The sequence below is a fragment of the Seriola dumerili genome, unplaced genomic scaffold (assembly GCF_002260705.1).
Source record: "Seriola dumerili isolate Sdu_G_001 unplaced genomic scaffold, Sdu_1.0 BDQW01000349.1, whole genome shotgun sequence".
Lineage (NCBI taxonomy): Eukaryota > Metazoa > Chordata > Actinopteri > Carangiformes > Carangidae > Seriola > Seriola dumerili.
Genome location: NW_019174604.1, coordinates 1,262,072 through 1,287,671, shown reverse-complemented (window position 1 = coordinate 1,287,671; position 25,600 = coordinate 1,262,072). Strand labels below are relative to the sequence as shown.

Below are 25,600 nucleotides of genomic sequence, written 5' to 3'. Positions count from 1 at the left end.
CTTTTTTCTGCAAATATACATTTCTAAGTTTGACAGTGTTTCCATGTTTAAAATCCTTTTTGTCCAACACCGGCTCAGTCCAGACTTCTGTCTCCTCCCGGCCCCCGTACGGGTGTAATGTTTGTATCAGCTGACGCTTCTTTTTGTCACACTAGTGACTGGACTGGCGCTAGAGCAGATGCTAACAGCTAGCGGCTAACGGCTACTCAACAGTGACCATGGAGGAGAGCCGGTCAACACCGGGACAGCGACGCGGCGCCACCGGGCCACGATAACATCTGTCCACGGCGTCGACCCCCTCCACCTCCACCTTCACCTCCACCCCCCACGGTCTGTTCAGTTTGTACATTTTGTCTGCAGTCGCGCGGTTATCTCTGCGACTTTTGCCCTCTTTATCCCGCCGCGGCTCATGACAGCCGGCTACAGCTAGCCCGTTAGCTGATTAGCTTGTTATAAAGCAGCGCCGCTCGCCCTGAAGCTAACCGACTGGACCGACCTACGACTACACAGGGCGGACAACAGCGGGATGTGCAATGGCATCGGTTCGGGTGGCTGTCCGGGTCAGGCCCATGAACAGGCGGTGAGTTGAGGACATTTAAACGGACATTTTGACGGTTACAGTCCGGTTGTTGTAGTTGTAATGTCACAGTTATAGTTATTGTGTGATGCTAACTGGCTCACACAGATGTAGCCGCTGCACTGAGGCTGGTTAAATCCCATTAATGGACTCAGACTTTATTCTTACACCGTGAAACGACCTACAGGTTATTATTATTACTGTCACATAATGTGGTCCAGAGAGATTTTAGCCTGGGGCGCTGGAGTTTCGGTTCAGCCAGGTGAACACAGGCGTGTCACTGCAGGTGGTTTTGAGGTTTTGTGTGAAGCAGCAGCAGGTATTCATGTCCAGACTGACAACATGTCCTCACCTGTTTGCACCTGAGAGGCAGAGCAGGTGCAGCTGAGTTTCTGCTGAGCAAAGATTAGAGAAGAGAAAGCAGACAGAGTTTATTTTTATTTACTTCACAACTAGCTGTTTTTCAGTCTGTTTTTACAGTAATGTCAGTATCAGTTAGAGCTGAAGCAAATAATCAGTCAAGTGATTTATTGATCTGCAACTGATGAATGATTCATTGTTTTGATAATTTCTCAAGCAAAAAGTAAAATATCCTGTGGTGTCAGTTTCTCAAACCTGAAGATTTAGGATTGTTGTTCAATCATTTCACTGACCTAATAATTCATTTTTTGCCTTAACACTGTAAAATTTATTAATTATTAGTTTTTTGAAATTGTTCAAAAATAAAATTTAATTTAGTAAATTGACAGAAAATGTTGTCAGTTGTTTAAATTATTTATTAAGCAAAAATGCCAAAAAGTCACTGATCGCAGCTTCTTTACAATATAATTATTTACCTGTTTTCTAGTTTTCTATGAAAGTCAACTGAATATCTTTTTCTTTTTCTTTTTTTTATGTTTGTTAGATAAAAGCAACTTTTAATAAAATTAGCTTTATCCTGTGGAGATTGCAGTGATATTTTTTTAATTTATTAGCCATTAATTACTTATTAAAGAAAAAAATTGGCTGTTAATTGATAAAGGAAATAAGTTATTTTCTTTGCAGCCTGCAATAAACTTTACTTCAACAATCCTTGACACATTTTCTGAGCGTCTCGTGTGTCTGTGTGAAGTTATATGACAGACTCATAATGAGAACACTCAGCGTTACATAACGTGTGGTTGTTATTGTGTTGTGCTGAGATTACAGACACCTTCACGTCCTGTCAAACGCGGCTGACACAGACCTGAAATCTGACTTTCAAAGACTTTGGAGCTGAGAGTTCCTGCAGAGGCATCAGGTGTCCTCTGTTATTACTGTGCAGTGACACACTGAAGACGCCATGAAGCCTGAGAACAAACCCGGGCGGAGACGGAGGATCACACACGGCTGAGCAAACATGTCGCTGACTCAGTTCAGCTTCAGTCATGTGCTTTTTATTGACGTCAGCAGAATAAAGACTGTTGAAGATGAGAAGACGTATAACAACGCTCAAAGATATGAGTATTTTAAGTGACGTCTCTCTCCATCCTTTGGTATTTTCAACTTTATAAGTTAAGGAATTGATCGATTCATTGATTAGTTGATCAACTGACTGTTTTGACAGTCAGTTAACTGCTGAAGTCGTTTTTCAAGCAAAAAATATTAAACGTTCTCTGATTTGAGAATAATTTGTCCCTTTTGAGTCTGTGAAGTCGTGAGAGGAATTTATTGTTTTGTTTTTTGATGTTTATCAAAAAAAATTTAATTAATGAATTGAAAAGAAATCAACAGATTAATCGATATTGAAAATAAAAGTTAGTTGCAGCTCTTTTGTCTCCAAGTTCTAGTTTGGAGACAAAGAGGTTCCAGAGGTACCAGATGTTTGGGGATGAATTATAAGAATATGTGTGTGTTTATATTATATATATCTTTATGTATATATAGATATATATAATGTATCTATATCTATATATGATATAAACACTTAACAAGGTCTCTGCAGCTGAAAGTGTGACGTCGTTTTACAGCTATTGGAATATTTTCCTTTCGAATGAAAAGCACATGATGTTTTATGTGTCTGAAACTACTGAAGGGAAACATTAAGGTTTAATAAGTTTAAAGCTCCTCCAGTCTAAAGGTCTCTGACGATGATGATGATGATGACGATGATGATGATGATGACGTGTTTTAAAGTTGAGATGTTCTGGACTGTCCTCTGTGTTTCAGGATATTCAGTTAAAGGTTAAAACATGAATCTGAACCTGGAAAAGGATTCCCGCCAAAAACACAGAGTGGAGCCTGTGACGTGAAACTGAAGTGATCGTTGCTTTTGAAGGAGAATAAACTCAGATTTGTTTCACAGGGAGAAGGACTTGACGGCGAAAAGCATCATCAAGATGGAAGGAACCAAAACCTCCATCACCAACCTGAAGGTCTTTTTGTTTTCACGTGACCTTTAACAATGATCTCACCGTCCTTGTAGCTGAACTCGGGTCGTTTACATTTTGTGTTGTGGTTATTTTTTTAAAGATCCCTGACGGCGTGGCAGGAGACACGACGAGGGATCGAACCAAAACCTTCACGTACGACTTCTCCTACGACTCCACGGACTGTAAGAGCTCCGCCTTCGTCTCTCAGGAGAGGGTGAGTGTCTCGTCTCAGGAGGACAGACGGCGTCTCTCTCTCACGGTTTAGAAAAGTTGTTTTTGACTCAAATCAGGTGTTTGTATCAGTCAGAGCGGCGGCCATTTTGTTTTCAGGTTGTCCGTCTCATTCTCGTGGACACGATGTCTCAGTAACTCCTTGATGGAAACTCTTAGAATTTGGCACAAACATTCACTAGGACTCAAGGGTGAACTGATTAGATTTTGGTGCTCAAAGGTCAAAGGTCAAAGGTCATGGTGACCTCACAAAAAATGATTTTGAGAGAACTCCTCAAGGGAATCAGTTTAAATTTGGCACAAACGTTCACTGGGACTCAAGGACGAACTGATTTTTAACTCAAGACTTCACACAGAAATTAAGACAAAATTTCATTTCATCTGTTGACTTGATTGTTGCTGCTGTTGTTGTTGTTGTTGTTGTTGCGCAGCGACTGTGCTGTCACGCTGTAAACAACAGCAGCAGCAGCAGCCGGGGTTCACGGGGTTAATTGTGCTGGTTGGTGTCACAGAGGTTTTGGAGGGAGGATCAGACTCTTGTTCCGTGGAAGCAGCTGTGTTTACTCAGGAGCTCAGACGCATCACGTGACAGCTCCGCCACATCAGCGCTCACACACTCATGTAATCTGCTGCGCCGGGTCACGTGTCAACAGAGGCCGTGAAGAGATCCTGACACAACTAAAACCACTTTCATCTTCTGGTTCCCTTGGCAGGTTTTCAGAGATCTGGGCACCGACGTGCTGAAAGCGGCGTTCGAGGGCTACAACGCCTGCGTCTTCGCTTACGGTCAGACCGGCTCGGGGAAGTCCTACACCATGATGGGAAATCCAGTGAGACACGACTCCACACATGTTTCACATCCACAGTCCAGATGTTCTTATCTAGAAACACCTTGTGTGATAAGCCTGAAGCTGAATGATCGACCTGCCTGATCATTCAGCACAAAGGCTTCACTTTAATCACTCAGTCCGACGATAATTCTTTCTGTTTTTGTCAATAAAAACCTTTCTCCACCTCCTGCTTTAAAACCCCGCAGAGGTTTCCTCCTGTCTCTGAGGTCCTGGTCTTAATCTTGAGTGTTGTGTCGCCCCTGGTGAAGCAGCCACGTGAGGGTTTCTTCATAGTCCAGTCTTATCTGCAGCCGGCTGAGTTCACTGAGCGGGACTGACAGAGACTGGTACCGGAGCAAAGAGGAAAAACACAAACCACAGAATCTAAGAGAACGTGTTTATTGATCAGGTGTGAGATCACCTGATCGTTAGGAGGCAGGAGGTGTGTGGTTTGACTGGAGGGTGGCGACAGTAGATCAGGGTCACAGCACAGATACAGTTTAACATGATTATGAACGATTCATCTGCAGATGATTTATTGAAGCTCCATGTTAACCAGCAGAAGAGTGTGACGATGTGATGTGTTCAGACGCCTCAACTCCTGCAGCTACAGCTGATCTTTATCTGGTGTTTGACCTGGACTGGTGGAAAAGCTCCAGCTGTTACAGCTGTGCTCTGATGACGCTGCTTCTCGTTGTTTCAGGGAGACGCGGGTCTGATCCCCAGGATCTGTGAGGGTTTGTTCAGTCGTATCTCTGACGCCACTCGATGGGATGTAGCTTCGTTTCGTACAGAAGTCAGGTGGGTCGACCCGAACCCCAGTTCATGTTCTAAAGAAAAGTGGATAAATGTTTCTCACTGCGTTTACAGATGTTTTACTTCTGTTTGATTCGATGAATTCGTCGTTCTTCTTTGTCTTCTTTCTTTTTCTTTGTCCAAAACACGTTAAGACTGAGTTAGATTTCCTTAAAATAAAACAGTTGCACAGAACACCTTTAACTCTCCTTCAGGTTTCCTTAAACTGTTCACTGAAGTGTTTCAGGTTTTCTCCTGATCTTGGTCTTATACTGAAGGAATCACTTAAAGTTAAACCGTAGAACAAAAGACCTCAACGACAAAACTGAGTAAAAAGCTAAAGGCGCCTCTACAAAGTCTGCAAAACAGACATTCTCCTTCTTCTTACTGCAGCGCTGAGAGGTGCCTTTAGCTTTTTATTCAGCTGGTCGTTGAGGTCTTTTGATGGAATGATCGTTTTTGCTTTTAATTTTCAGATTTATTTTTAAATGATGATGATGTGATTGTTCCTTTATGTCTGGAGGAAGACGTGATCTGTAGGTCGAGCGTCACCAACTCTCATGGTGCTAACACAAGCGTTCGCACCCAAAGCAGGATTACAAAGACATCCTTGTCTCCTGATAATCAACTTGTTATGAAGTTAACAAGTTCAGGAAGTAACTTCCACTTTGTATCAGGAGGAAACGTATTGATGAGGAGCCGTGCTCTTATTTTGAAGGCACAAAGATGAGACTGAAGGAAAACGAACTACAAACCTGAGATGCTGAGACTGATGTTGTTTTTCTGCAGCTACCTGGAGATCTACAACGAGAGGGTGAGAGACCTGCTGAGGAGGAAATCCACTCAGACCTACAACCTGAGAGTCCGGGAGCACCCGAAGGACGGCCCCTATGTCGAAGGTGAAACCGCCACGACCTCGGCCGCGCTCCAGTGTTGTGCTTCTAGTTTTCTTTAAATTCAGATGGTTCAGGTCGTAGCTTTAACTTCCTGCTGTGTGACACCTGTCGACAGAGACAGACAGGTGTTTCCAGGTAACCTGCCACGTCTCATGACACATTGTATGTTAAATGTAAAGCTGTGAGTTACTGATGCTTCACAAAACACAACTAATATAAAAACATTAAAGTGAATCAAAAGAAGGAAATAAAACATGTTCCGGTAAAATAAGAAAAAGGAAACAATTTGATCGTGACGTGACTCCTCCCTCCTGATCTCAGATCTGTCCAAACACCTGGTGCAGAACTACAGCGACGTGGAGGAGCTGATGGAGGCCGGGAACATCAACCGCACCACCGCCAGCACCGGCATGAACGACGTCAGCAGCCGCTCCCACGCCATCTTCACCATCAACTTCACTCAGGTCAGGGGCGACTCGCGACCTCAGAGAGGAAATAACGAGCTCCGCTGAGAAAGTAGTTCCAGAAAACAAAGAGAGAAATGATCTTTTACTTTGAAGTCACGTTCAGAGACGCTCTAATGATGTTTTAATGTGAAACGTGTTGCCCAGTGACAGCAGGAAGTCCTCATTAATAACGTCTTATTCTTTAATCTCAGGCTAAGTTTGACGCAGAGATGCCCAGTGAAACCGTCAGTAAGATCCACCTGGTCGACCTGGCAGGAAGCGAGCGGGCCGACGCCACCGGAGCCACCGGCGTCCGACTGAAAGAAGGAGGAAACATCAACAAGTCGCTGGTCACCCTGGGCAACGTCATCTCTGCTCTAGGTCAGAAACACACTCGCTCTTCTTCATGTGTCTGAAGCCTTTCTCCTGTTCCACACACAAACTGAGACCCTGGACTCGTCTCTCCTCAGTGACGCCATGTTTACGTTTCTGCACATGATTATAGATCAGCTCTAGCTTCTATATTAATACTGTGAAAGTATCAAAGCCTCAGTCCACAGAGAAATGCACACAGCCTGTATTCAGAAACTGAGCCTTAAAACCAGCCGTCAGGACTTCTGGAACTTTGTGATGTCACAACAAAGCAGTCACCAAGCCCCGCCCACCTGGACCCACCATCCAAACCTTGCAGGATTTGGTTTCTCTGAGTGTTTTTACCTGAAATCTGCTATATTTTTATTGGATCAGTCAGAAAACAGTCAGCCAATCAGAAGAGAGGCTCAGAGCCTCCTCTCTTCTGATTGGCTCACTGACCTGTTGTTACTAGAGCTGCAGAGAGAAGCCTGAGAGAGGAGATGTAAAACTACACTGAGATGGTTTTTATATCTTCTGATGGATCAACACTTCAGATAAAACACAGAAGAAGAAACATGGAGCTTTAAATTCACTTTAATGTTTCTCTCTCTGCGTTTTCTGTTTGTTAAAAATATTTCATTATGTTTTTCACATTAGTTTTTCAGTCATTTGCCCTGTTGGGAGCTGGAAGCGTTTCACACCTGTTGTCATGTGACAAATAAAGACCGGGTTAAAAAAAAAACAGTAAACTTTAATCACAATCACAGTTTATGAAATGTCTTTAAACGACGATGAATTTCAGTCAGAACATGAGTGTGATGATCAGAGCTGACACCGGTCATGTGACTGACTGACGTGTGTTTCCTGTGCAGCCGACATGACGCAGGACGGCGTGAACACCAACCTGAAGAAGAAGTCGGTGTTCGTTCCCTACAGAGACTCTGTGCTGACGTGGCTGCTCAAAGACAGCCTGGGCGGCAACGCCAAGACCATCATGATCGCCAGTGAGCAGCCAACACACACACACACACACACACACACACACCTAACCCTAAATAAAGTATCTGTGTATCTATACACACAAGTATATGATGTAAATCTGTTAAAATGGCTTCCTGTCGCAGCCGTTTCCCCCGCCGACGTCAACTACGGCGAGACCCTCAGCACTCTGCGCTACGCCAACCGAGCCAAGAACATCATCAACAAGCCGACCATCAACGAGGACGCCAACGTCCGGCTGATCAGAGAACTGCGGGCTGAAATCGCCCGGCTGAAGGCTCTGCTGGTTCAGGGTAACCAGGTAAACGACCTCTGACAGGAGAAACTAAATACCGCCACGCTGTGTGACGGGCGAGGACGTTGTCTCTGACCCGTGTGTCTGTTTGTCAGATCGCTCTCCTGGATTCGCCCACCGCTCTGAGCATGGAGGAGAAACTGCACCAGAACGAAGCCAGAGTGAGTCCGTTCAGTGTCTTCACCTGCCGCTCTCCGTTCAGCGGCTGAAGGTCATGTGATCTGACGTGTGGTACTCTGTGTTCAGGTTCTGGAGCTGACGAAAGAATGGACCAACAAGTGGAACGAGACACAGAACATCCTCAAGGTAAGAAGCTTGTGTTTGTGTGTCGACCTCCAGACGTCAGGGTTTGTATTCCTCCGCCCGGCGACAGGCAGAGTGGCGGCCATTTTGTTTCTTAGGTTGTCCGTCCGCCTCATTCTCGTGGACACGTTGAGGGAACTTTTGGGGGTCAAAGGATTGTGGATAATATTATTTCGAAGTATTTAAATTGTACATATTATTATATCATTTTTCTTTGTACTGTCACTTTGCTGCTGCGACACTGAAGCGTTCCCCTCTGTGGGACTGATAGAGGAATATCTCATCCTTCGTTTCTCTTCTGACAAACTCTCCATGTCGATGTTCCTCGTGAGTTTCCACACGGCGCTGAGTCGATGTGAAGCGGTTGAAATGAAAGTGGTTGAACAGTGGCGTGTCTGCAGGAGGAGACTCTGGCTCTGAGGAAAGAGGGGATCGGCGTGGTCCTGGACTCGGAGCTGCCTCACCTCATCGGCATCGACGACGACCTGCTCAGCACCGGCATCATCCTGTACCATCTGAAGGTCAGAGGTCACCTGCTGCACAGAGACGGGGTCCAGTTTGCTTCGTCCTTAAAGAGTGTTGAAGTGATATATCATTTAGCCTGTGAACAGTATTTATATTTTCTAGAGTCTTCAGGCCTCCATCAGGGTGTTTTATAAACGACACTGAAAGAAGTTTAAAGCTCCATGTTTCTTCTTCTGTGTTTTATTTCAAGTGTTGATCCATCAGAAGATATAAAAACCATCTCAGTGTAGTTTCCATCTCCTCTCTCAGGCTTCTCTCTGGAGCTCTAGTAACAACAGGTCAGGAGCCAATCAGAAGTCCACTTGTTTAAACATTTAGGAAATATTTTAATTTAGGATTTCTTTTAAAACGTTTTAGAAAATGTATTGAAAATAACGGTAGATTTAAAAAAAAAATACTTTTAATGTTTGGGTTTTTAATAAAATATTTTATAACATTTCATATTAATAAGAAGCAATCAGTGAAAAGATGTCTTATCAAGTTTGTAATTTTTAATTTTATTCTTAAAGCCTAAAACTATTATTTTTTGTTTATTCAAAGGTCCCACTTTTATTTAAGTTCTGACACCCATAAGAAGATATACTGTGGCGAGTTTTACCAAGAACAGAGCGTTTTGTGGGCGGGGCTTGGTGACTGCTTTGTTGTGACATCACAAAGTTCCAGAAGTCCTGACGGCTGGTTTTAAGGCTCAGTTTCTGAATACAGGCTGTGTGCATTTCTCTGTGGACTGAGGCTTTGATACTTTCACAGTATTAATATAGAAGCTAGAGCTGATCTATAATCACACTACACATGGACACACACCTTTACACTGGAGGAACTTTAACAGTTTCCCTGAAACCCCAGAAAAGTCTTTTTAAACATGTTTTCTTCACGACACAGAGAGAAGGAAGGTTTATCTGTTGATGACGGATGTTGGCGTCAGAAATGAAGTGACCTGAGCAGAGGGGCGTGTCCTGTTGTGACGTTTCTGTTTTCCTTCGTCCTCAGGAGGGACGGACGTATGTGGGCAGAGAGGACGCGTCCACAGAGCAGGACATCAGTGAGTGAGCTGCTGTTGCATCATGGGAACGCACACAGTCACATGGAGGTTTTGTCACGTAGTTTCTGAGACGTCAAACTAACAAACAAACTGAAGGAACTTATTCAAGTCTGGTACAAACGTTCATTAGGACTCAAGGATGACCTGATTAGATTTTGGTGGCCAAAGGTCAAAGGTCACTTCACATAGAAATCATTACAAGATTTGACAGCGGTGGTTCATGTTTCCTCTGAATAAACAGATGAAAGTCATTCTGTTTTTTTCCCACAGTCCTTCACGGTCTGGACCTGGAGAGTGAACACTGTATGTTTGAGAACCAGAACGGCACGGTGACCCTGGTTCCTCTGGGCGGAGCTCAGTGTTCGGTGAACGGAGTCCAGGTGACGGAGCCGTCGCAGCTCAACCAAGGTGAGGAGGGAACGCCAGGATCATTTGGTCTTAACGTCTCTGTCTCTAACCTGCTCTGTGAGTTTAAACGTGTTGATGAAGCGTTTGCTCTGTGGTCGTCCAGGCGCCGTCATTCTGCTCGGCAGGACCAACATGTTCCGCTTCAACCATCCGAAGGAGGCGGCCAAGCTGAGGGAGAAACGAAAGGTGTGAAAGCCTCAGTCTGCTGTCGGGATCTTTGTGTCTCACATTCAAATATTTAAAGACTTAAATGGCTCAAGTAGAAAGACAACTTTGACTGTGAAACAACCTGTTAATGACCTCTGACCTCTGACCTGTTCCCCCTCAGAGCGGCCTGCTCTCCACCTTCAGTCTGTCCATGACGGATCTGTCCAAGTCCTGTGAGAACCTGTCCACCGTGATGCTCTACAACCCCGGGTGAGTGCGTCAGTCCAGAGTCGCCTTCAGCTGCATGTAACGATCAGCTCGGACGCTGCAGTGCCCCCCCCCGCATCAACCTCCCCACCAGGACCCTGACCTCTGACCTCTGACCTCTGTAAACACAGAGGTCAGAGGTCAGGGTCCTGGTCAGCTGATCCACTCAGTTTGCAGCACTGACAAACATTTAAAGAAAGTGGAGTCACTTCAGATTCAGACACAACTTCATAAAACACATTGATTTTCAGAGTAAAGTGACTGTGGGGATGAACCCTGATGACTTCATGGCCTCCATCGATCCTTCATCAATACATCTATTGATCAGCGCCTGTATTCACAAAGCATTTTATCTTTCCACTAAGAGTTCAGAGAGATCCTCCCTCCCTCTCACTGAGTCGTCTCATGATTCAGCGTGGTGGAAAGTGTCCGGAGCTGTGGCGGCAGCTCTTTGAGAGTCTGTGTGATCTGCTGTCAGTGAGTCTGAGAACTGCTCCCAGACACTGATCTGCTGTCAGTGAGTCTGATAGCTGCTCCCAGACACTGATCTGCTGTCAGTGAAGACACTGATCTGCTGTCAGCGCTCCGTGTCTTTGTGAATGTCCTGAAGTCGGGACTGACACCATCGGAGTTTCTCCTGAATCTGCGAGTGAGGAGAAGCTTTTAGTCTTAAGATGGTTTGTGAATACGGGACCTGGTCTTCATGATATTTACTGAGCTCTGTCCCGCTCCCCAGAGGACGCACCCTCTCTCTGTCAGCTGTGTCTGATGTCTAGTTGCTATGACGTTTTCTGTGAAACGTCTCCAGAGGATGAACCCTGCTGATCACCGTCTGCTCCATCAGGCCCAGATTAACTGTCACACGTCGTGAACATTAGTTTGTTTCTTGTAGAAGAAGCTGCAGAGGTTCAGATTATTAAACAGTTTCCTGTTCTCTGTTCCCTGCTGGGACTAACTCTGCCCCCCGTCCTGTCCACAGTCTCTTCACTGAGAAGGGCCCCGTCTTCCTCAGGTAGACTCAGCCGTCCACTTCCTGTCTAACTGTCCCGTGTTTGACACAAAGACTCGTCCAGTCTCTCGACCTGAACCCTCATTGTCTGTCTTTGTGTTTTATCATCATCATCATCATATTATTATTATTATTATTATTGTTGTTGTTGTTGTTGTTTTGCACGTCATCCTGCTGCTTCTGTCTCTGTTCCAATAGAAAACTTTTTCCTCACACTGCCTTTCTACATTTCATCTGCAGCTTGTCGTTGTACATGTGCTGCGTCACCTGCGTCAGTAGTTGTGGTGTCTCGTGTGTGACTCCTCCTCTGGTGAGGGCGGAGGACGCTGACGGAGGTGTTTGTTTTCCAGGTTGGAGTTTGAGCGGCAGCAGCGAGAGGAGCTGGAGAAACTGGAGCTGAAAAGGTACAAGAGTCGAAGTTTCCTCCAAATGTAGCAACAGACTCAAATGTCTTTTTGTTCCTTGCTCCGTCCCATCGTTAAACTCTGACCTTCTGTCCTGAGAGAACAAGAACCATCTCAGTCTGGTTTTACATCTGTGGAGCCAATCAGAAGAGAGGAGGCTCTGAGCCTCTCCTCTGATTGGCTCTCCGACCTGTTGTTTATTTTACAGATGATGTCGATCTGTTCGCACAAATAATAGTCAGACAAATCGAGTCCGCTCAGTCGTCATGGAGATGGTGGGACATACCATGTGACCAAAAATCCAGTTGTTGTCACATCACCGTTAATTAATGTGTGTGTGTGTGTGTGTGTGTGTGTGTGTGTGTGTGTGTGTTGCTGCAGGAGGCTGATCAATGAGATGGAGGCGAAGCAGCAGAGTGAGAAGGCGGAGCTGGAGCGCCTCCAGCAGGAGGTGGAGAGTCAGAGGAAAGAGTCTGAGGAGGTGCAGCAGCGAATCCTCCGTCAGGAGGAGAGCCTCCGCCGCCGCAGCCAGGACATCGAGAGCCGCCTGCGGGACTTCCTGGCTGAGAAGGAGCGCTTCGAGGAGGAGAGGCGCTCCGAGGTCCCGGGGGAGGTGCTCCAGAGGCGGCAGCGGCAGAACCAGCAGCAGGAGGGTGAGGCAGAGGAGAAGCAGGATGAGGAGCAGCGGCTGCAGCAGGAGGCTGCAGAGCAGACGGAGATCTATCGTGAGCTGGAGAGGCTGAAGAGGGAGCGCGAGGAGCAGAAGGTTCGTCTGGAGGTGGAGCGGCGGCGGCTGGAGGAGGAGGAGCGGGAGCAGCTGAGCCTGGTGGGGAGGCTGGAGGAGCAGCTGAGGGAGAAACACGAGGCCGCCACCACGCTGCTGACCCGGGAGGACGCCCGCCGCCTGGAGGAGGAGCGCCGAGCGCTGGCCGAGATCCGAGGAGAGCTCCTCCGTGCCAAAGAGACCGGAGAGCGGCCGGATGTGGAGGACTCCGGCGAGGAGGCGCGGTCTGCCCAGGCTCGATACACGGACTTCAAGGCGGCTCAGGTGAAGGAGCTGGGTCAGCTGGAGGAGGGGCTGCGGCAGCAGAGGGAGCGCCTGGAGAAGGAGGTCGCCGCTGAGCGTAATACAGTGCTGCTCCTCGCCCACGGCCTCAGAGAACGACAGCAGCAGCTGAAGGAGACGCAGGAGAAGGGGGCGCAGGACGCCACAGCTGTGTGCCAGGAGGAGCAGCTGGTCAAACAGGCGGAGCACCGACTGCAGTTCAAGGAGCGGCAGCTGGCCAGCCTGGCCGACGGCCTCCTCCCCGCGCTGGCCGAGGAGAAGCAGAGAGCCGTGGAGATGTTGGAGCGCAGCAGCGGAGGGAGCAACGGGAACTGCGACAGTCCGCCGGGACTGGACAACACGCTGTACCAGGTGGAGAAGGAGCTGGAGGACAAGGAGGAGAAGCTGAACCTCCACTGGCACAGCGCTCAGCAGCTGCAGCAGCTGCAGGAGACCTACGAGTTCACGGCCAACGTGGCCCGGCAGGAGGAGAAGGTGAGGAGGAAGGAGAAGGAGATCCTGGAGTCGAAGGAGAAGCAGCAGAGGGAGGCCATGGAGCAGGCGGTGGCCCGGCTGGAGAGGAGGCACTCGGCCCTGAGGCGCAGCGTCTCCCTGGAGCCCGACACCGAGGAGCAGAGACACAAGAGCTCGGTCCAGAGGAACCTGAGGGGGACGGACCTGGACCAGCAGAGGTCAGAGCACATACAATATATATAATGCATACTATATATACATCATATAGAACACGTAGAACATATAGAACATATACATCATATAGATCATGTAGAACATATACATCATATAGAACATGTAGAACATATACATCATATAGAACATGTAGAACATATACATCATATAGAACATGTAGAACATATACAACATATAGAACATATACATCATATAGAACATATACATCATATAGAACATGTAGAACATATACATCATATAGAACATGTAGAACATATACAACATATAGAACAAATACATCATGTAGAACATATAGAACATGTAGAACATAATCATATACATCATATAGAACATGTAGAACATATAGAACATACATCATATAGAACATATACATCATGTAGAACATATACATCATATAGATCATGTAGAACATACATATAGAACATGTAGAACATATGAACATACATCATGTAGAACATATACATCATATAGATCATTTAGAACATATACATCATATAGAACATGTAGAACATACATCATATAGAACATACATCATATAGATCATGTAGAACATATAGAACATATACATCATATAAATCATGTAGAACATATACATCATATAGATCATGTAGAACATATACATCATATAGAACATATAGAACATACATCATATAGAACATAGAACATATACTGTACATCATATAGATCATGTAGAACATATACATCATATAGAACATATAGAACATATACATCATATAGAACATGTAGAACATATACATCATATAGATCATGTAGAACATATACATCATATAGAACATGTAGAACATATACATCATATAGATCATGTAGAACATATACATCATATAGAACATGTAGAACATATACATCATATAGATCATGTAGAACATATACATCATATAGAACATATAGAACATATACATCATATAGAACATGTAGAACATATACATCATATAGAACATGTAGAACATATACATCATATAGAACATGTAGAACATATACATCATATAGATCATGTAGAACATATACATCATATAGAACATGTAGAACATATACATCATATAGATCATGTAGAACATATACATCATATAGAACATGTAGAACATATACATCATATAGAACATGTAGAACATATACATCATATAGATCATGTAGAACATATACATCATATAGAACATGTAGAACATATACATCATATAGAACATGTAGAACATATACATCATATAGATCATGTAGAACATATACATCATATAGATCATGTAGAACATATACATCATATAGAACATGTAGAACATATACATCATATAGATCATATAGAACATATACATCATATAGATCATGTAGAACATATACATCATATAGAACATGTAGAACATATACATCATATAGAACATGTAGAACATATACAACATATAGAACATATACATCATATAGAACATGTAGAACATATAGAACATGTAGAATATATACATCATATAGATCATGTAGAACATATACATCATATAGATCATGTAGAACATATACATCATATAGATCATGTAGAACATACATCATATAGAACATGTAGAACATATAGAACATGCATCATATAGAACATGTAGAACATATAGAACATATACATGTTCATGAGTAATGAGGTAATTGTTTTAAAATGTCACAGGCAGATTGTCGAGTTATTAGAGGCTGTAATGATGGGGGGGGGCAGTTTAAGCTTCAACACTTTATCTCAATAAACTTTTCTTCAATCACAAATAAAACAAGAAACATCGGTACATAACGACACTGGAGATAAATAACCATTGTGCATTAAAAGAAGATCAAATTAATAAATGATCAAATTATTATTAATTAAACAGCCACAGAAATAAAAGGTCAGAAGAAATCAGCAGTTTTTTCTCCAGGGTGGAGCAGGAGATCCAGAAGCTGAGGCAGAGGATCAGCGAAGGGGAGGAGAACAACAGGACTCACTCCATCAGTAACGAGGAGAAAACGAGTCACGGCAGCTCCCCGGTCAGCCACATCCAGAGTCTGAACACGCTGTTGCCGCTGTCGGACGACAGGTGCGCCACACACACACCTGTGTTCAGGTCGCCCCGCTCAGGGGAAAGCAGTGTCTGCAGGAAACACTTTATTTCCTCATACTTTCCCCAGATTACCTGACAATCAACACTTTACAAATATTGGTTGGTCTTTCTAGGAGTCTGATGTACAGAAGAGGATCAGGGCCACATGAAAACTGACTTCCTGAAGCGTAAATACATTATAGCCAAGAGATGGAACAGTAACGTGACAGAACTTTATATGAACCTTGTGTTAGTGCGTGGAGAAATTAAACATGACCCAGAGGGAAACATGAAGGCTTTTAGTCAGGTTTAGACTGGAGCAGTGGTGCACTTCACCCTCTTGTGGCCGAAATCAGTATTACAAACGCAGACACTTAGAAAAATACTCAAAAAGACAATCACTTCCCCCTCGATGGGTTTTCTTTTAAACTTAGAAAAATGATTCAGTCAAAAAAAAAAAAAAGTTGTCATTTGTCTTTTGGGGCTACCGGAGTTTTTACTCAGAATTATTAAACAAAGAATAAAATAAAAAAATTCACGTGACCCTGATCCTCTTCCATACTGATGCACATTAACATCTGTTTACCAGTTATTTTTCACTGCTACATTTATTTATTGTGAAAAACTCAAATAACACTAGGAGAACTCGTATAATGATTGAGCTGCACGATAAAAAAACTCAAGTTGTGATTTCAGTTTGACTGGTTGTTTCTTTCTTTATATTTTCACAGATAAAATGAAAAATGAGGACGATGTGATGTTTGTTGGGTCTGGAACATGATTGTTTATGTTCCTTTACGTCTGGAGAATAGATTTGTAGACCGTCTCTGTAGCACCACAACACTGATGGTGCTAACAGTGCTGATGCTAACAGTGCTAATGCTAACAATGCACAACAATGTGACACATTTTACCTTCATCAGAAAAAGTGCAGCTCCTGTGATTTGGATGTTGGTCGGTTATATTTGGATTAATTGTTCAGAATAACTGAATAACAAATAAAACTTTCTCCATTTTTGTTATAAAATTTCTTATTCCTTTCTTGGAAATATCCTAATGATTAACAGCTGAGTACCTGCTAATGAATGTTCATACTCCCCCACGCTGGAGCCATTAGTTTGTTATTGTCTCTGATACTGTGAATAGAGGAAGAATACAGTCTCGATCTGTCCATCACATATTTAAATGTTAAGCTTCTCATCAAGTTGTTTGAGTTGTTTTTAATGTTGGTTCTGCGTCATCCATATTTGTCACAGAATAAACGCGTACATCGAAGAGGAAGTCCAGCGGAGGTTACGCAAGATGAACCTCCTGAACGGCGGCAGCAGCATGGATCTGTCTCTGTCCTGTGAATCTCTCCGGGTGAGGCCCGTCCCACTCTCCATCCCTCTGTCACTGTTTTTAACCTGTGGGGTTTTATTAAGGCGCTGTACGTTCAGACCAGATGTGCACAGACCTCCACTCGTTCTGTGCGTCCTGACACCGTGACGGAAAATTCATCAGAAACTATTTAGATAATTGATTTATAGTTCAGGTCGTTGTTCAAACAAAAATGCCAAATTGTTTTTTGAGTTTCTTAAATGTGAAAATGTGTTTTTATGTCTGTGTTTGGTTGGTCAGACAAAAACACGTCAGCGTGGACAAACCTACGTCCGATCAATTAATGTGCAGAATAATCAAAAGGACACAAATCATTAGTTGCAGCCTTAAAGTCTAAATTAAATTCCATCAGGTTTGAAGTTTTTGCTCCAAAACAATAATTGTGATCTGTGGAGCTGCAACAATTAATCAATTAGTCAGTTAGTCAATCGACAGAAAATTGATCAGCAACAATTTGGATAATCGATTATCAGTTTCAGTTCTTAGGTTCTCAGATGAGAGAATTTGATCCTTTTCTTTGTTATACATGTTGGTAAACTGAATGTCTTGACTGTGGGAGATTATAACTTGTGTTTTTTACACTGTAATGACATTTTATAGACAATAAATTGAGAGAATAATCATTGATTAATAGATTCTGAACATGTCATGTGCTCAGTTTGTAATTATGGACAGAAAACACGTCTATAAATTCTGAACTATAAGTCTTTAAATAAGAGAGAGAAAGTGGCCGGTCAAACACTTAGAGGCACAACTCACAGCTCCTTCAACAGAGCTGCTGGGGGGCTTTTATATTCTAGCATCCATCATCTGGAGGTTCAATTCTACTATTTATCCTCGAACAGTGAAAAGAGAAATGCATCAGGTCCAGTGACAGGTTGTGAGAACTGATCTTTAGCTCTTTAACCCTGCAGGAGGAGGAGGAAGTTAGCGACTGTAGCTCTGTTAGATTAACAGATGAGGTAAGACCAGGATCCACCTGCTCTTCATGTCACAATAAGACTTTCCCTCCTCTGTAATCTGCATGATTTCCCCCAGTATGGTTCTGGATCGACTCTTCTATCAATCAGTTTGGTTTCTTCTTATTTTCACTGGGTTCCTCTCCACCTAGCTTTTTTTTAATCCTGGTTTTGTTTAATTTCTTCCCCTTTTCCCGCCATCATGAAGTAGAATTTATAACCTTTGATTATTACTTTAAAAAAATGCTGCTTGTTATTTTGCAAATTCAGTTTATATTTAATGATACTGAGATCATCAACTGATGTTCAGTTTTATTCTTTTCAGGACGATGAAAAGCTGAAGAACATTAATCCAAGGAGACATAAATATGAGGTAAGACCAGTATCTTTACAGTTCAATTCAATAATCAATCATTAAAAATCTGTTCCTGCTTCGTTTTCGTTTCAGAGTCTGAACATGATTCCTTATAATTTTAGAAATTAAATGTAATTTTAAAGGATGGGTTTCCATTTTAAATCTTCAGAGTTTCCAAACAAATGTCACATTTCGTTATCATTCCAGTCACTAATATTAGTCACTCAAGTTTGGTTTGACTTTTATTTTGAAAGCATGAGTCAAAGGTTGAGACAGAAAATTTTGCGGTTTGTGTGCGGGTCTTGAAAATTTGGGAACTCTGAAAGTTAAAGCTGGTTCTACTCCTTACTGTGAAGAACCGTGGACAGGAAGCTCATTCTCTGATTTAGGATGATAAACAAACCTTTGCATTGAAAATATTAAACAGACAACAAAACATCTTGAAATTATCAAAAAATGTCATGTTTCAGCTCACAGTCCAATATGGAAACAAACATTGGGAAAACAGCATTTGCAGATGCTTTTTTTCATCCAGTGAAATAACTTGCAACGAGACGAGAGTAGAGTCTGAGCAATAGGCTTAAAAACAAAACTTAAGAATTCTTTAAACACCATCCATCCAGTCGCCAAGAAGGGATCAATCATAATCATCTGCAAGTGCTACTTTTCCCACGTTTGATTGGACTTTAAAGTTCTCAGAAAGACACTTAATTTGCATGTCAAACCTCTTCACTTTTAATTTTGAATCACTTAACGACCCACCTGTGCACCTGGTGATGGTGGAACTGTAATTCTCATTGGGGTGAATTATGGACTTGAGTATAATTCAGAGAGCCTTCACGTCCTTCTGTAGTCATGGACTCCCCCTCCCCCCCCTTGTGTACACAGAGAGCCTGCAGGTTGTGGTCTAGGTCCCTTTCTGCAACGGAGCTTGAGGCAAACTCTCCTCCTAAGGTCGAGCAAAACGCATCAGAAGAAGCTGAAAACGTCGTCTTAAAGCTTCCCAGAGAAGAAACACTGGTATCCACAGCTGAAGTCTTAATTGGAAAAGAAGTGCCTTACAAAGATGGTGGCAAAAACACAGGGTGGCACGCAGGGGTGAATATCCCTTTACGAGAAGAGGGCCGAGCTGTTTGTGAACTTGGTCGTGATGTTGGACAAGACGAGTTATTTTGCGTCAACTCTGCAAAAACCAAGAGCAACAGATTCGATGAAAACGAGAATATCGCTGATAAAAGAAGAACTGATTCTGCCGGCTGTGTTCCTGATGATGAAAAGGTTGAAGATAGACCAAAGGAGTTGCTTGTTAATGGACGCTCAAATGTCAAACATCAAACATGTGACCCAGGGGCAGTAGAAGATGCAGAACTTCCCAGTGATCAATTGTCAAAGTCCCAAGACTCGGTCAATGGTTGTGTCACGTCCAAGCAGAAGTCGAAGGAATGTGTAAATGGTCAAATAAAACGAGAGACAGACGCAGAAGCTGAGAAGGTGGCGACCAACGCGAGTTACGTTTTAGGATATTTCACTGGAAAACTGTCTGAAGCGTACAAAGACGCCGGTCGGAGGCTACAAGGCACACGGGACATCATTCGAAATGTTGGAACAGGTGAGATGAAGGTCGTACTCTCTCAGTACGTGACCATGATGTCCAACGAGCTGCCACTGATTCATCGCACGCAGCTAAAACCACAGCCTGAACCCTGCATGCGGGCAGCAAACAAAGTCAGTTTGGTTGATCTGTCGAGGGATCGCGCCCTTAGTCTTCATCAGAACACCGGCGAGTCTGTGACCCCCGGCGTCTCAGGACGACCCGAGGGATCCGTGTCCTCTTTCAAAAACACAAGTCCTCAAGTGTTTTATCAGAGGCTGGTCGAGCTGCCACCAGCCTTGTCTCAGCTACAGACGCTTTCCTCCCCAGAGATATTACAAAAGTTGGAATCTCTGTCTCCTCAAGTTCAAGTTGGAAAACCTCTGAGTATCTTCTGGCTCAAAACCGCCAACAGTCAGAGACCCATCCCCAAACCCGGGTGCTTGCTTTTGTCTGAAAGGGATATAACAGTCGTCTCGGCCGGCACAGAGTCTGAGGATTCCTTGGCTCTTTTTCGCCATTTTAATCTCTTTGAAATCAAGACGGTCCAGATTAGTTTGGCAGGGCAGCATGTCCGCCTACTTGGCTGCACCGAAGATGCTGTCTTGGTCGTCTTCACTCACAGCAAAGAGCTTACCCAGGAGTTCTGTAGGGCGTTACTGAAGGCTCTTGCTCCTGAACGGTTCTCTGAAGGGACTGGAAATCACCCGTTACTCTCTAAAGACCTCATGGTCCTCTCTCTGGACTGGACATCAAGTGTTCCTGACATCATCCTGGACAGCGGCCTCCAGGTCACCTCCAGGTTCAAGCGGGTCCTCGCAGACCTGCTGTACATCGTCCACGGGAACATGGACGGTCCCGGCAAACCTTCCCTGGCTGATGTTTGTCCTCTGCTCTACAGCAGTGTCAAGGTCAAGAACTCCACCCGAGCGCGTCAGGATGCCATCTTCCAGTTCCTCCTGACGGACACGCACGTAGCTCTTCTCCATGAGGACGGCGTCTTTCACCCGGCGCCGCGGGGCTCTAGCCTGGTCCCCGTCCAGCCCCAGTTTCAGGGACTTGAACTCCGCAAGCGATCGGACATCAGATGCCTGGTCGTGAGGCAGAGCGACAACTGCCTGGTGGTAGAAATCGTGTTTACAACCCACAAACCGCAGACTCGAGAGAAGAAGGCGGAGTCTGGGCTCGGCTCGGCTGAAGTGCCCTCCGCCTCTGATTACAGTCATCGGAGCGATTCCTGGAAATTATGCTTTGGTTGTACCTCAGAAGCTTTGATCTTTATCAATCATCTGTGTACCTGAGTTACACACCTGATGGCAGACTTTACCTGAGGTCACGTACGGATGCAGCAGACTCACCTGTTTCCTCATTTTCATTCCTCTTTAAAAGAAATGATCAGAGGCTTCATTTATTTTAGGATGTGTTCAATAAGTTATCGCCATCTGATGGGAAAACGAGTCTGAAAAGGAGATTTGTCATCGTGCCAAAGTGAAACAGAGACATCTGAAAGTTCTTTTTAAATATTTAAAACACTTTTAAACGTGTCATTTGTCATGTGATTGTGTGATTTCGTGGGAAGGATTGTCTTGTGAGTTAAAGAAGAGCCGTCCATGTTGACATGTATTAACTGTAATCCCTGTAGTTGATACGCAGTCATAACGAATGGATGAAGATAAAAACAGTTTCTTTGTATGAAAGTTTTTCTGTTTACGACTCTTTTTAGCCATGTTGACGATTCTTGTTTATTCCTGTTTCATTTTTGGTCTTGTGGTTATTACATCAAATTTACTGTGACCTGATGACTTGAAGAAAATGTGAGGTTTTGTCTGATGGTAAATGATTACAAACGAAATGTAATCTTTAATAATGTTTAATTAATGTGCCTTATAATTTGATACAGTGTGAAGTGTGTAAACAGAATAATAAAGATTAAACTGTGTATGACTTGACTTGTGTTCTGTCGTGTAAATCATTCTCAGCTTCTGCTAAAATCAAGTTCAGCAACTAATTCACCACAATTCTTGTAATTTTTTTCAAACCTTTACTCCACCTCTTTTCTTCTTCTCTTTTCCTGTTTCCTGTTTTGTTCCTCTCCCCCGATGACTTCCTCTGCAGCACTTGGTTTCTCGTCCTCTCGGGACAAGCGCCGACGGACTCCAGGAGCCCGTTAAAATTAGCATTCCTCGTTACGTTCTCCGCGGGCAGGGGAAGGACGAGCACTTTGAGTTCGAGGTGAAGGTGAGTCTGTTCAGCTCATTCACTTCCAGTTTGACCTTCTTATGTGCAGCTGAGGAAAGTAACTAAGTACATGTACTCATACATTTGAGGTACTTGTACTTTACTTGACTTTCCATTTTTGGTGTTGAATTGTTCAGATAAACTGAAGGATGAACTGTTCTTGTAGAAAATTGGGTTCCACTTCACAATAAGATTACCCTCATAAAGGATTTATAAATGGTTTATAATTAGGTTATTAACTTGGTTGTTAACACTTAGTAAATCATCAATAAACCATTATAAACAAGTTCTAACCGTTTTCAGACATTGATGCAGGCTCACTATTTGGCAAGATCAAGTTAATGCTTCCTACTCATTAATCTGACTGAAGAGTTACTTACATTTGTAAGTGGTAAAAGGAGCCTCATAGTGTTAGTAATAATATTAATAATAATAATAATCATTTATTTGTACAGCACCTTTCATACAAGAAATGTAGCACCAAGTTCTTCACATGAAAAGACATAAAATGAACATGAAAACATGTTAAAAGCACTGACAGGAAAAACATTAAAAACATTCATGTAAAATGAGATGGAATAATAATAAAATAATAAGTCATTAATATATATGTGTGTGTGTGTGTGTGTGTGTGTGTGTGTGTGTGTGTGTGTTACAAACCGCTCTCTCTCCTGCATCAGATCACTGTGATGGACGAGACCTGGACTGTGTTCAGACGTTACAGTCGCTTCCGGGAAATGCACAAGAGCCTCAAACTGAAATATCCAGAGGTGAGATCATGTGATTCACCTGTTTACTGTTAGACTTCACCTGGACGGACGTGTCACTAAGGCATGTGATGTCTCTGTCTCAGCTGGCAGCTCTGGAGTTCCCTCCCAAGAAGCTGTTTGGAAACAGAGACGAGCGGATGGTCGCTGAACGCCGGAATCACCTGGAGGTATGAGATTTAAATCTGGGTTTATTAACAGGTATAAGAATCGTCTGGAATCACCTCCTCGTGGTCGTGTCCCTCCGACCAATCGCTGTGAAGTCTTGAGTTATGGCTAAAAAGTGTTTTGTGAGGTCAGACTGACCTTTGGCCTTTAGCCACCAAAGTCTAATCAGTCCGTCCTTGAGTCCCGGTGGACACTTGTGTTAAATTTGAAGACGTTCAGTCGAGGTTTTACTGAGATATCGTGTCGTATGAAATGAAACTGATGTGATGAGTAGAAACATCATCATGGAGTCACTTTGTGTTGTTGTTTCTCCAGCGTTACCTGAGGAACCTGTTCCGGGTGATGCTGTCGTCCTCCGGCTCTCCTCTCAGGACCGACGCCGACGGCGGTTTCCACCTGTCCAAACACGCCATCTGTGAGTTCTCGCCGTTCTTTAAGAAGGGCGTCTTCGAGTACGGCAGCCACGGCACCGGCTGAGATCCGCCGCACCAAACCAGAAAAAACAACAAAAAAACAAACAAAAAAAAAACTGCTTGGTGCCTTGGCCCCCGGGGGCCTCCGCTCGGGGGCCTCCGCTCGGGGGCCTCCGCTCGGGGGCCTCCGCTCGGGGGCCTCCCCCTGGGGGCCTCCCCCCGGGGGCCTCCGCTTGGGGGCGTGGCCTCAGAAGGTGAGAGGAGGGAAAACGTGCAGGTCAGTTTCCTCTCCGACCACCTGGAGATCTCACACCTGTCAGGTGCTGCTCAGCTCGTCGTCCACGTCATGAATGTTGAAGCAGGAAGTTCATCACTCTGTTTAAAGAGTCACGTGACTGTAGTCATAGAAACCAACTTTATTAGACATTCAGGCAATAAACAGCTGATTTAATATATTTACACGCAGCTTTTATATCATGTAGTGACAACACTAAAGGTAGAACACTGCCAGGGTCGAGGGTTCGATTCCCTGTGCAGCTCAGTGCATTCATTGAACAGTCCATCAGCATTAATCATTTAATTAATCACTTTATAATCATCATGAATTCACTGGTTTCAGCTTGTTGAAGTGAAGGTAGAATCAGAGTGAGAGCTCAGCAGGGATCAGTGATGACGCTGTGTGAAGGTGTAGTTGTGGGTGTGTGAGGTCGTCAGTTACCTGCAGCATGAGGAGCTCGTTTGTTGGAGCCGATCCCCGCGGAGAATAAAAAGGCTTTTTTTTTATTTTTCAAGATTTTTTTTTTTCAAATTTTTATTGTTTATTGTACCTTTTTGTTGTTTGTTTTTTTCTGGTCAATTTGAAGATACAGATAAAAACAGGTGGATGTAAACATCTCTGTAAACTCCTGTGGGATGATCCACACCTGAGGTCACACCTGGAACAGCAGACAGCTGCTGTACAGCTGCGTTTCCTCTCTGAAAATCGCTCTGATTCATTTTCAGCAGAACAATAAAATTATAAATCTCTTTAATATTAAACTGTAGGAACTGAATTATTAAAAAAATTAAAAGTTTTAGGCTGAAAACAAACCAACACCACTGACACTGAACTTCACGTCACTAAACGCTGCTGCCAAAGTTAAAAACTGCCCTGTTGAGTTTTCATGCAGCAGCAACAACAAGCTGTTTCCATGGCGATGGACGCAGCATCAGGACAGGGAGCTCAGCTCGCTCTGACAGTGAAGTGACAGAAATGCAGCCGAGCGTCACTGTGAGTCACAGACTACAGTGGCCCTGAAGCTCAACGCACTGAGACTTCACGAACAGATGTAAACAGTCACAACACAAACAGATTCAGAACAAATCTTCATCAGTTTGACAACACAAACAAACAAACAAACAAACAAACTCTACAAATTCAGTCCTACAACACAACGGAAGTGTTTCCACCGGACACAAGCGTGGAGGTGTAATCATAGTGTGGCCCGGATTGAAGTCCAACCCGTGGATCTTTGTGGCCATATCATCCTCCATTTGGAATTAAGGCAAAACTAGAACCACCTCCTCGTGGTCGTATCCCTCCGCCACTCAGACTAGTTCCAGGTCACTTCCTGTTTATCCAGAGTCAGAGAAGATATTAAACATTTCGGTCACACTTTCTCATAATTGCTGTTTGAGGTCACACTGACCTTGACCTTTGACCTTTAGCCACCAAAATCTAATCAGTTCATCCCTGACTGCTAGTGAACGTTTGTGCCAAATCTGAAGAAATTCCGTCGAGGTGTTACAGAGATATCGTGTCCACGAGAATGAGACGGACGGACAACCTGGAAACAAAATGGCCGCCGCTCTGACTGAATAAAAAGTGATGAACCTGCTGCGACGCTCTTGTTAATCAAAGCTTTTAACCTCAAAGGTCACTATGGGTCAGTGAACAAGTGTGTCCAGCCTGGTTCATTACGTCTCAGTGTCCCCTGGAAACACTTCCTGTCGTGTGAG

At 43.9% G+C, this 25,600-nt stretch overlaps 1 protein-coding gene across 1 annotated transcript; it reads left to right on the top strand.

Annotated features, from left to right (window-relative positions):
- The first annotated feature begins 187 nt into the window (after positions 1 to 187).
- Positions 188 to 23,728, top strand: kif16b (kinesin family member 16B). Its single transcript, XM_022760614.1, has 26 exons — positions 188 to 580; positions 2,901 to 2,970; positions 3,068 to 3,181; positions 3,912 to 4,028; positions 4,732 to 4,829; positions 5,613 to 5,722; positions 6,041 to 6,183; positions 6,378 to 6,546; positions 7,392 to 7,523; positions 7,644 to 7,819; positions 7,909 to 7,974; positions 8,060 to 8,119; positions 8,518 to 8,637; positions 9,632 to 9,683; positions 9,954 to 10,091; positions 10,195 to 10,277; positions 10,420 to 10,508; positions 11,865 to 11,918; positions 12,300 to 13,655; positions 15,570 to 15,728; positions 16,988 to 17,093; positions 18,396 to 18,443; positions 22,132 to 22,254; positions 22,935 to 23,024; positions 23,108 to 23,191; positions 23,505 to 23,728. The coding sequence occupies exons 1-26, from the start codon at positions 534 to 536 to the stop codon at positions 23,664 to 23,666; spliced, it is 3,966 nt and encodes a 1,321-aa protein (XP_022616335.1). The 5' UTR covers positions 188 to 533; the 3' UTR covers positions 23,667 to 23,728.
- Positions 23,729 to 25,600: the final 1,872 nt, after the last annotated feature.

Bases quoted from the DNA above. Each gene is read 5' to 3' on its own strand.
- kif16b (XM_022760614.1), top strand. From the start codon at position 534: ATGGCATCGGTTCGGGTGGCTGTCCGGGTCAGGCCCATGAACAGGCG. The intron at 2,971-3,067 runs GTCTTTTTGTTT...ATTTTTTTAAAG, and splicing joins CCTCCATCACCAACCTGAAG to ATCCCTGACGGCGTGGCAGG. The intron at 10,509-11,864 runs GTGAGTGCGTCA...TTTGTTTTCCAG, and splicing joins GTGATGCTCTACAACCCCGG to GTTGGAGTTTGAGCGGCAGC.